We start from the raw sequence: 12,166 nt of genomic DNA, 5'->3' as shown, positions 1-12,166 counted from the left end.
TAATAACATAAAAACATAAAATTCATAACATTTATAATAAATTATGGAACAAAATAATTTTGGTCCCTACAATTTTAGTCCCAACTTTTTATATTGTTTGCAATATTAGAAGAATTTATAACACTTGCATCTCGGTCTTGAAGCTCATCCTCATTCCACTTACTCACAGATGACAAACAAATAAAAAACATATTAGAGAAATCCTAAAATAAATCATAAAAAATTATATCAAAGTTATTAGAAATTTATACAAATTCTTCAAAATCTATAAGAAAAATCAGAGAAACTCTAAATAGAATTATGTCAAAGTCTATGTAGAGTTTATGAAAGTCATTAAAAATCCATCAACTCTACCAAAGTCAATGATTTTTAAAAACTCTACAAAAGCTCATTAAAATCCTAAATGAATACACCCCCCTAAATTGATCAATTTCCTATGCCGAAGAAAGTGAAATTAAAGGAAAACCTTTATTTGTGGAAAAACAATGTCTAATTAGTCAGCGAATTAACCAACAATTACTTGTCATTAATTTCTAGATTGTCATGTTTGCCACTTCCTAGAAATTACGTAATAGGTTGCAATGGTCCGTGCTATATATATCTATTAGTCTATGTTGTGTTTTGACAGTTTTGGCTTTACTTGTTTATAGTCCATGCTACGCTCCAAGCATACATATGTTGACCCAGACCGGCAGACATGCATGCTGACTTGCTGAGAATATTTGAATGTGGCAATTGACAAAACCAAACCAGCCCCTTAATAACTTCTAAGGAGCAGTTCTAAGTTTAGATGTCAAATGATTGGTCTTAATCAGAAATGCTACGGTCCAAAAAACTATACCTTACAGTCCGAATAACCCGAGGAATTCATGAAAGGTTTATCTGCTTTTGTCCAAATTTCTTCGGTTTCTTCGCCTTTGTTGGATTCCCAAATTTTATAACAACTTGGCAGATTAGGCAAATTGACACTAAAATTCTCAATAACTATTACAAACAAATCTTGGGTTATAGATTCCTCTGTCTCTATTTGTTCAACTTATCAAATATTGTCCGAGTAGCCCAAATTAGTTAGGTTCATCCAACCCAAATCCCACCTCAGTCATCACATACAGCATATCTCCATAACATGGTATGCCACCAGCACAGCATTACATGCACTGTATACATAGAATGGGCCGGTACAACTAAACTAAGCCATATGGCAAATTGGCAATGCCACACTAAAAATTGTGCTTTGTATGTAGCAGTAATATCCTTACAGAAAGAAAGCTTCTGTGCAGAAACAAGAGCAAACATATAAGTATATGATGCAGGCTCTTGCTACTATGGTCCCTTTACAGCATTCTTTGGCAGATTATCAACAACAGACAGTCCACCTTCCGAAGCAATTACTGCTGTGCATCTGTTGTTCACCAGTAGTAAGGCCACAAGAATTAGTTTATATATCCTACCTAATAAACATTTAAAGAAATTAAGAAATGAAACTTGGAATTAGTTTTATATGTACCTATTTATATATATATATATTATACAGCAAATGTATACAACATCTGTAAAAGCAGAGAAGTGTTTACAAGGGAACAAAATACTTAACGGGAACTTGGAAATGATTCCATGCCCTACGACCCCATCAACTTCATCAAGGCTCTTTGATACTTCATCTACAATTGAAGTTCACAAAGAGTCATGCAAGCTTAACTTCAAGCACAAAGCATATATTCAAACTAGAAAAGACCAGAATTATAAGACCTACCAAGGCTTAGTATTGGAGATGTAAATATGACATCAAGAACATTATGGCCTTCTCTGGTGACTAGTGGGAAGTCACCCCCTAAAGGACCTGCCAGCCCAATCGATGGTCTCCTCCATACCTTCAGAAGAGATAAAAAGGGAATATCATTAGGAAATACAAGATTGAGTCTATGATATCAATTTATATACTAGCACCTCCAGTCTCATGAACAATATTTTATTGTGAAGTTGTATTTTCTTTTATAAACAATGAAGGAGCATACCTCTGCATCACCCAAAAACAGGTCATCAATCTGTTCAGCAGTCTCCAACCAGTTGAACTGAAATTTAGTTTGAGTGTTCAGACAATATTTCTCTTTTTCTAGTACTTCATGGTTTGCTAAATTAAAACAGGTGATGAGTATAGCTGCTTACAGGATTCACTAAAACTGGAATGGAACCATCCGAAACACATTTGTACTGCTTTTCCATGATCATGAACACAAGTTTATTGGCTGTGTTTAATATTGACTGCAAATGAAAAGCAAGATATAGTTCTCCATTAAGTGCTTCATATTAAGCAACATAAAATATCAATTTGTGCAAGTTGGATAATTGTGAACAAAATATAATATTGCACAGTATCAATTCTCACATGGTTGTGAGAAATTTTATTTGAGTTTTAAAAGTCCATATAAACAGGACAGGTAACAAATCATAACTCACCTTCTCCTGGATTACGGACTCCTCGCCCTTCAATCTTCTCCCAATGACAGCAATAAGTGTTCCTTCTTCTATAATATCAGCATCATCAAATGCAAAATCAATCTACAAAGGAGCAAGTTAAAATGATATTCTTCTAAGGTTTAAATTCTAAGGGAAATCTTAAATTGATCGCACATTGAGAATGGTTCATGGAACATTGGTTAAGAAAATGTCTAATAATAATATTTTTACGACATATCATTTCAGTTCTCATGTCTTGATAAGTTTCAGAATTCTTTGATTCCAGTGTAGCTTTTCTTTTGGTGAACCCAAAAGGGAATGCATAGACATGGCACTTGTATTTTCTCCAACTAACAGGCAAGGATAACCTTCTAAAACATATAATACTCACAAACCCTCTATGAAAAGGTAATTTTCAGATGTTAAGAATTTGTGCACACTTGAGAACAATCCTCATAGTGACCCAATGGAATTCCTGCCTTTGCTGCCTCACTTGCACATTCTATGGACCTGCATAAAAGCAACATTTTTTCATGATAGTGTAAAAAGGAAGGAAAGAAAGTACAATGCTTCACATGACAAAGACAAGTTTTCCCAAGTTGTCTCAGTTTCACCAGTTAATGGAGCTGAGAAAGACTCAGTTCAATATGATCCTAGGACATCACTTGTTTCCAAACTCATTTTAGGGATATTAAGAATCCCAAAAATCAGAGGCGTTTTGAAAAGAAGGAAAAAAAAAAAGAACTACCAATTCATAATCAGGTGAAAGAATGCATACTTACGTCGGTATCCCCACTATATCTTTTAAAGCACCTGCACCAAGTTGCAGACCTATATACTGTATGGCCATACCAGAAGCTTGACCAGACCCCAACCCAATAAGCATATCACTTTTAATGTATGTATCCACCTAGAAAGTCAAATATGAATCTCCCTTCAATTAATTCCTACATATAGCAATCATACAAATCATCACAGCAAGAAAGAAATGTTAAAAGATGGTTATAATTCCTGCCAATCTTTCTCCTTTCACTAATTGCAAGCAAATTTGTATGCAGTATATATACTTCATTAATCATTCATATTAACAATCACTAATTTTTCCGAGTGTCATACATCACCAAGCCCTCCATCAAGTTGCTGAGAAAATTGAGTAAAAGAAACTGATTTTGGATATATTACCAAAATAAGAATATGAATAAGAAAAAAGAATTTGATGAAAAGTGAAAACCAATCAAAATGGATTTTTCAAGCTTTTGAGGTATATAAACATTGCAATGTGAAAATAATGAGAAACAGAAGATGTCAACACTTAACAAGAATAAATTTTTGAAATGAGAGAAATTAAAATGTAAACAAATGAAATAATAATAATTAATAAGAAACATGCACATCCAATTGAAATAAAGACATACATACAGTGTGGTGAGCTGCTTGGAAAAGGGCAGAGGCATCAGGGAGACTCGACCCAGTAATCTTTAGAGACTCGACCCAGTAATCTTTAGACATTGGGTCCTCCTCCAGCTCCTTGTGCTGCCTCCTCCTCTTCCCCTGCCAATTGCTAAAGTTACAGACGAATGCACGGGATTTGATGATGCTATTGCTATGGATGCCAATGCCATCCTCACTCTTCCTTTGACTATAACTGATAACTGATAACAGATAACAGATAACAGATAAGAATAAACTTTCGATTGGCGCTCTAAACTCTAACCAGTTCCGATATCTCTCCTTCACTTCAAACCACCACTACATCTTCAGCACCAGTCAAATGTGGGACCGCTGGGCTGCTGCCAATATGTGTATTCGTGGGCTTTGGTCAAAGAAATAGGTGGACCTTTGGACATGGGTCAACAATCCAATATCAGCCCAAAAAGACTACGCCCAGGTCCGTCTCTACTTTTTCTACCATCCCAAATGCTTGTTTATTTTTTATTTTTTCTTTTTCAGGGAATTGAAATACAAATTATAAAAGCTTAGAGATGGCAGATGGGCATCAATCTTGGTACTCAAACATCATCACTTGTTCACTTTTCCTTCCAATTCTCAACTTTCTTTTTGTGGGTTCACTATTGTTCCAAATAGATGGAATCAATAACCAACGGTTAGGCAGGGTCTTCTCCTTTTGATATTGTCACATGGAGAAGGCCATCGATTAGCCTCAAAAAGAGAGTGACCCTAATGATTGTAGAATCAGGTTCTTTTCATCTTTTGGTAGTGTAGAGCATACCAATAACTCCCAACGACTATTAAATAAATCATGGTCCTTTAAAAAGTGTACAATGGATGCATCATGGTATGGCCTACTATATGGGGTAACACATGAAAATTTATCTTAAAAGTAATATATTATGTTATTATATTATCAATCTGAACTATTGCTAAAGATCAATTTTTCTTTCAATATGTGTTCATAAATTAATAATGTAACACTATAGCATGTCAAATATCTGTTAAATTCAACATTAGCCGCGGCATAGAGAAAAAAATTCAACATTAGCCGCCGTATAGAGAAATCATGAAAAAGAAGCCAATTCCAAACATGGTATAAGAATCCTATAAAATAGTTTTGGCTATCACATGCGCACTCACCCATAGTGTACTCAGTACACCACCGTCCCACAAGGGCCACAAGACCCCCACTCACTCCCAAGCAAAAGGCCAAAACCTCTCAAAGTCTCAATCTCTCTCTATCTTGTGCAGAATCACGGGTGACCTTAAAAAATTAGAACGTTGGAGCAAGTAGACAAGAAAACCACAAAGAAAAGGGACAGGTTGAAGAATGTTGACCTGACCCATCAAACTATCTAAAAAGTAAGACGATGAATAAACTATAACTTATATGTATTTTTACAGGAAAATAACCAAGAAGTGTTATTTGATTGACCAAAAAAAACTTGAAAGTGTTACTTGCATTTTTCCACAAACACTTGTATTATATGCTAATCAATGAAAATGAATTCAACTAACACTGTTATGAAAACATTAAAAAGTGATAATCTCTGGGTGCAAAAAATGCAGAATATTGTTGGGTTTGTAGAAAGATTTTCGTACCACCAACCCACCATAAGAAAAAAATGTGCTACTTAAAACCATCCAATAGTTGATAATAGAAACATTGAAACAATAAAAACAAAAGAAAACGTTCATATTTCTCAAAACTCAAGCCATGTCTTTTTTCCTTTAGAATAAACAAAACGTTCAAATGCACAGCATCCAAAAAAGTGTATGCAGATTGCAGATACACTATGCTCCAGCTATTAATACCTCTTCTTCTATCTCTTTCTCTACTCTCCCTGTTTCTCTCTCCCTTTGTCTCTGTCACTCTCTCTCCTGCTGTGTACACAAAAACAAAAGTGAACAAAAGGGTTCTTTTTTCACCGAAAAGAGCTCTGCTTTCTCAATCAGATCACTTCTTATCTGTGGAAACTTAATGGGTATTTTGCAGTTTCCCTTCACACCCATTATCACATTGTAGAAAAGGGTCTCCGGTTTTCTGGTTCTTCTTCACTCTGCTTCAATCCACATTCTGCTAATGTTCCAAGAAAGAAGCTTGCTTTTGAAAATGGAGGACATGGGTTGTTAAAGATTTGTGCTCAAAGGCGTTTTTGTTCATCTGGGGAAGTGCTATTTCCTGGGATTTTGATTTTCTTGTGCTTTAGGTCTAAAAATGGGAAGGATTTATGGCGTGCATGTAATGGTGTTACTTCTTTTGGGGATGGTAATGAGCTCGTCGTGTCAGGATGATGATTATGGTAACATCACAGCTGTGTATATTGTCACTCTTAGAGAAGCTCCTGCTGCTCATTACGATACTGAGTTGAGAAGCAACAGTAACGGTTTCAGACATGGCGGTGCTAAAGGGAGGTTGAACATTCACAAACCAAGGTATTCCTTTAAGCTATTCTTACTCTCTGAATTCTGAAATTACTTTGCTTTTATTTTTCTCTGTTTTATTTTACACCTTTCAGCGGCTTTTCAGTTCTGATCCAAGCAGAATTAGTACTACTTAAAGTTATTGTTATGTTTTCTAATGTTGAATTATACACCTTCAAATAGGTAGTCATATGTGGAGAAATCAATTTGGGTACTTTCACAGGGTTGTGGGATGTGTTGGGTCTTACGCTTCATTTCTTTTACTATATGATAGCTTCAATTCTAGAGTAAATATTTCTAGGTCTTGTTTATGACTGGAAAAGATTTTGTACCTTCTTGGGTTGAGTGTCTCTCCCATGGGGTCCTTTGTTGTTCCTTTTGATATGCTGTGTGTACAAATTGTCTCTTACGTGCGTGTGGAAACTTGTCCTTACATATTGTCCTTTTCCCCCCTGTATCACGCCCAACAATTGCGCACTCTTCAGTTATGGGGTAGTGAGGTCTTCACCGTGTTAAAAGTTACTTATTCATGTTCTTAATCATTGTCCAAAATTCATATGATTTTTTTTTGTTTTCTTTTTCATTCTCCTGCCTTTATTAATTTTCATTGTTCCCTTTTATACTTGATTGATGATTGTTTAAAATGTCTTTTTTTTAGATTAAATATTTCAAGAACAGATCGTAGGTATAGCTCTTATATTGCTCGAGTTCATGATTCATTATTGAGGAGGGCTTTGAGAGGGGAGAAATATCTGAAGCTGTACAGCTACCACTACTTGATTAACGGATTTGCTGTGCTTGTTACCCCAGATCAGGTAACCATCAGTCAAATTTTACTATTATTAAAATTATTATTCTGTATTTTTCATAATTTGTGTGCTATATACAATTGTGCTGCTCTAATCATGACTTTTGAATGTTGACTTTTGCTTGTCTATATATAAGTGTAATTTGGAACGTCACATGTTCTTGTATAATGTAACATTTTGTGGCTCATAGTCCTATCCCTAAGTGAAAAGATGTAATTGATCATAAGTTCCTAATTTGGTGATATTTCTGAATTTTGGAGGTTGATAAACTTTCGAGGAGGAGAGAAGTAGCAAATGTGGTTTTGGATTTTTCTGTTAGAACTGCCACCACCCATACTCCTCAGTTCTTGGGTTTACCACAAGGAGCATGGGTTCAAGGAGGTGGATATGAATCAGCCGGAGAAGGGATCGTGATTGGGTTTATTGATACTGGCATTGATCCAACACACATTAGTTTTGCTGATGATACATCTGAACATTCATATCCAGTTCCGGCTCATTTTTCTGGCGTCTGTGAGGTTACTCGGGATTTCCCATCTGGTTCATGCAATAGGAAGCTTATTGCGGCCCGCCATTTTGCAGCATCTGCAATAACCAGGGGTGTTTTCAATTCATCTCAGGACTATGCTTCTCCATTTGATGGTGATGGCCATGGCACGTGAGTTTTCTTGCTTTTCCTAAGAGAAGAGTTTTCTTGCTTTTCCTAAGAGAAGTACTCTATTGTGCCTACATGTATTATTGTATCCCAATGAATGATGAAATGTAGTTATGTCTGCTTTCATGTGGTTAGCATCCATTTCAAACAGCAGTTGATGGATCACTAATTTTAATTTACAGGCACACTGCTTCCATTGCTGCAGGAAACCATGGAATTCCAGTGGTTGTTGCTGGGCATCGTTTTGGAAATGCAAGTGGGATGGCTCCTCGTTCACAGTAATTAATCTAGATCTAAATCACCTTCGCTATTGCTTTTGTCTTTGTTGTTTCTGGTTGAATAATAGAATTTGATGCATAAAATGGATCTCTATACAATTTCCTATGTTTCCTATGTTTTCTATCATTTCTTAGTTTTCTGTACAGTTACATGGTCTTGATTCATATTAAAAGTAGAAATATTAGCTGATGAAATACTTGAGCCCTAGATCAATGGCTCATTTAGGCCCAGATATGAGGCTGGTGCTCCCAAGATTTGTGATTCCCTTCCGTTTGAGCCCTAGATCAAGGCTTCATCCTCAAGTCTCATTTCCAATCCTTTCTAACATGGTCCTCATATTTTCTTATTCTGCTCTCAAGCCTCATCTTTTATCTGCATGGAACCTCATCCTCCAAAAGACTCTGAAACAAGTCAACAACTGTTTATCACTTGAAAATAACAAACATGAAATACTTTCTCTTAATTTGTTAGGCTTTGAAGTAAGAGACAGTGTACCTTTTTTTCCCTTCCATTTAGTGAACCTAAGGAATCAATATTTGATGCCCATCGCCTAACAACACCCATATTTTTCCAGTATAAAAAAAAAAAAGTGAGTTTTTATGGTTTTATGTTTTAACTACATACTTTTCTATTCCAGCATTGCTGTTTACAAGGCATTATACAAAAGCTTTGGAGGCTTTGCTGCTGATGTTGTTGCTGCCATAGACCAGGTACATGCAATTTGTTTATTCTATTTTTGCAAATTGTAATCTGTCAAACAGCTGATGTATCTCCAATGGGGTTCCAAACCAAGAAGAAAATCAGTTTTTTCTTCTTGTTCTATATGGATACTTCACCAATTTTTCATATTTGTTTATTATGTATTTCCAGGCTGCTCAGGATGGGGTTGACATAATAAGCTTATCAATCACTCCCAATAGGCGTCCTCCTGGCATTGCAACATTTTTCAATCCCATAGACATGGCATTACTATCAGCTGTAAAGTCTGGTATATTTGTTGTCCAAGCAGCAGGCAATACTGGACCATCACCAAAGAGCATGTCTTCCTTCAGTCCATGGATCTTCACTGTTGGTTCTGCTTCGCATGACAGAGTCTACACCAACTCTATAATCCTTGGCAACAACGTCACCATTCCTGGAGTTGGACTTGCACGTAAATTTTCTTCTGAGTTTTATTGCTCTTTCTCTCTCTCTCTCTCTCTCTCTCTCTCTCTCTCTCTCTCTCTCTCTCTAGTTTGTCAAACAGGATCCTCTTAACAAAAACTAAATCTGTCTTGGTTCATTACACTTTGGATTAAAGACTAACTTCTGAAGTGATGCAAGCTGGATTATTATTCTTAGTGAAACAAGGCCCATTATAATTTATAAGCTCCTTAACTACTTTTGGATCTTACTTGGACTGCAAAGAGTGACTGATCACTAGTCTAAAAGTTTTTGAGGGGTTGAAGTGCAACTGTTCAATATAGGAAATTAAATGAAAAAAGTTTGAAATAATAATAATATAATAATATAGGAATCTATTTGCAGAATATCAAAGACAGGAATAAAACTAGATTGGATGGTAAACCTAATTTATTTCTGTTTCTGCTTCAGCGGGGACAGAGAACGATAGAATGTATACGCTGATTTCAGCCATACATGCTTTGAACAATGACACAACAATTGCGGATGATATGTATGTGGGTGAATGCCAAGACAGAAGCTACTTCAATCAGGATCTGGTCCAGGGAAACCTCTTGATCTGTAGCTACTCTATTCGATTTGTGCTTGGGATGTCCACAATAAATCAAGCCATAAAAACAGCCAAAAACCTGAGTGCAGTTGGTGTTGTGTTCCACATGGATCCTTTTGTAATTGGCTTTCAGCTTAACCCAACTCCAATGAAAATTCCTGGCATCATTATTCCATCCCCAGAAGATTCCAAGGTGTGGGATTTATGTTTATGCATTCACATGCATTAATTATTTGTAATTACATTTTCTTAAAATTCTAATTATCATGCCACATGATGAGGATTTGATATATGCATATATTATATTTCCATTCAAAACGGTTAGCTATCTATGTGGAAGTTGATGCATGGACATATTTTTAGGGTTGATCTCTCTCTCTCTCTCTCTCTCTCTCTCTCTCTCTACATTTAGTAAGGCTTTATGATATATTTTGCAGGTTTTACTCCACTACTACAATTATTCCTTGGAGAGAGATATCATGACTAAGAAAATTATCAAATTTGGGGCACTTGCAGCCATTTGTGGCGGTTTGAAAGCGAACTACAGCAATTCTGCTCCAAAGATCATGTATTATTCTGCCAGAGGACCAGATCCAGAAGACAATTCTCTTGATGATGCAGACATAATGAAACCCAACTTGGTTGCTCCTGGAAATTCTATATGGGCTGCTTGGAGTTCTGTTGGCATGGACTCGGTTGAATTTCAAGGTAGAACACAGACTTGGTAATAGTAATACTGTAAATTCAAGTTATAACTTTTTGGTACTTTGGTTTGTAAAAGACTAAGCTTTTCTGTACTTTTGAAACATCAGTATAAATTTTACTTTTGAATTGACCTTTCAGGTGAGAACTTTGCAATGATGTCTGGGACAAGCATGGCTGCTCCTCATGTTGCTGGGCTTGCTGCACTGATTAGGCAAAAGTTCCCCAATTTCAGTCCTTCAGCCATTGCATCTGCACTTTCCACAACAGCTTCTCTATATGACAAGAACGGTGGGCCAATAATGGCTCAGCGTGCTTATGCCAATCCAGATCAAAACCAGTCTCCAGCAACACCCTTTGACATGGGAAGTGGTTTTGTGAATGCTACAGCAGCACTAAATCCGGGATTGATTTTTGATTCCAGTAAGTTACTCTGTTTCTTCCATTCAATTATGTTAAAGTTTACAGCAGCACTAAGTATATATTTACTATGTGCCCATGCGTTATGCAAATCATTCTGTATGAGTTTATTTTATGGTGGTGGATAAATGCAATGACTAATTGCTAATTTGCAAAATGAAAAGAGTAAGACTACACGTACACATAATGGTTTTACTTCATGGTGTGATGCATCACATGCCCTACCATCCAGCATAGCACGTGACATTTATATGGGATACTCAAGTAAAATATGTAGTGGTAGTGTAATGTAATTATGTAAAAAAGGTCTGTGGCTGTTGCATGTTTTTGGAAGGAGTAATGCTATGCTGTTCTGAATATGATGAAGTTTACTCATTTGGTTTCTTTCCTATTGGAACTTAATGCATCTTATTGTAAGTGATTATTTTTCTGTTTTACATTATATTTTATGTCTGAAATACATTTTTTCTTGTTGTAGGCTATGACAATTTCATGTCGTTTCTGTGTGGCATTAATGGATCGGCTCCTGTGGTTTTGAATTACACTGGTCAAAACTGTTGGGTTTATAATTCGACTATCAATACTGCTGACCTGAACTTGCCATCAATAACAATAGCAAAACTGAACCAGTCTAGAACGGTCCTAAGATCAGTGATCAACATTGCTGCAAATGAGACTTATAGTGTTGGCTGGAGTGCTCCTTTTGGAGTTTCAGTAAAGGTGTCTCCATCTCATTTTTACATTGCAAGTGGGGAGACACAGGTCTTAAGTGTATCCTTCAACGCTACAAGTAACAGCACCACTGCTAGCTATGGAAGGATCGGACTATTTGGAAATCAAGGTCATGTTGTCAACATTCCTTTGTCAGTCATTGCCAAAACCACATATAATACTACTAACAGTTAAGGCTGGAGGTTGATGTGCTTTATTTATATATTTTCTCTTTTCCTATAGATTGTTGTTGTTTTTTTCATGGTTTTTTGTTTTTTCCTTGCAAGATGTGATTAACCAATTTTTTGATTCATTAAATTGTAAATGTTTGGTCATGTAAGTCTTGAAGTATCTGTAGTGTAGATACAGTGGTAAATTCTACCAAAGTGTTCAGCCATCTTGTGCCATCTCTCTCTCTCTCTCTCTCTCTCTCTCTCTCTCTCTCTCTCTCTCTCTCTCTCTCTCTCTCTCTCTCTCTCTCTCTCTCTCTCTCTCTCTCTCTCCTCTCTCTCTCTCACACACACA

The 12,166-nt window shown here is 36.2% G+C and overlaps 2 protein-coding genes across 5 annotated transcripts; one reads left to right on the top strand and one right to left on the bottom strand.

The window, feature by feature from the left end:
* Window positions 1-1,000: 1,000 nt before the first annotated feature.
* Window positions 1,001-4,191, bottom strand: LOC147297329 (putative ribose-5-phosphate isomerase 4, chloroplastic). Of its 4 annotated transcripts, XM_086248504.1 has the most exons (10): window positions 3,941-4,191; window positions 3,877-3,908; window positions 3,240-3,367; window positions 2,898-2,967; window positions 2,458-2,559; window positions 2,167-2,262; window positions 2,016-2,072; window positions 1,754-1,871; window positions 1,595-1,661; window positions 1,001-1,402 (listed from the first exon to the last, which is right to left on the bottom strand). In XM_086248504.1, the coding sequence occupies exons 1-10, from the start codon at window positions 4,077-4,079 to the stop codon at window positions 1,324-1,326; spliced, it is 888 nt and encodes a 295-aa protein (XP_086104630.1). In that variant the 5' UTR covers window positions 4,080-4,191; the 3' UTR covers window positions 1,001-1,323. The 4 variants fall into 4 exon arrangements, with proteins under 4 accessions (XP_086104630.1, XP_086104621.1, XP_086104607.1 ...); XM_086248495.1 differs by having other exon boundaries at window positions 3,877-4,154; XM_086248481.1 differs by having other exon boundaries at window positions 3,873-3,950.
* Window positions 4,192-5,771: 1,580 nt separating this feature from the next.
* LOC147297328 (subtilisin-like protease SBT2.2) lies at window positions 5,772-11,883 on the top strand. Its single transcript, XM_086250496.1, has 10 exons — window positions 5,772-6,345; window positions 6,992-7,148; window positions 7,403-7,800; window positions 7,980-8,075; window positions 8,714-8,786; window positions 8,947-9,229; window positions 9,670-10,001; window positions 10,246-10,516; window positions 10,652-10,933; window positions 11,409-11,883. The coding sequence occupies exons 1-10, from the start codon at window positions 6,128-6,130 to the stop codon at window positions 11,834-11,836; spliced, it is 2,538 nt and encodes an 845-aa protein (XP_086106622.1). The 5' UTR covers window positions 5,772-6,127; the 3' UTR covers window positions 11,837-11,883.
* The last annotated feature ends 283 nt before the right edge of the window (window positions 11,884-12,166 follow it).

The sequence above is a fragment of the Dryas octopetala genome, chromosome 1 (genome assembly GCF_963921425.1).
Source record: "Dryas octopetala chromosome 1, drDryOcto1.1, whole genome shotgun sequence".
In the NCBI taxonomy this organism is placed as follows: Eukaryota; Viridiplantae; Streptophyta; class Magnoliopsida; order Rosales; family Rosaceae; genus Dryas; species Dryas octopetala.
This window is presented reverse-complemented; position numbering and strand designations above follow the sequence as displayed.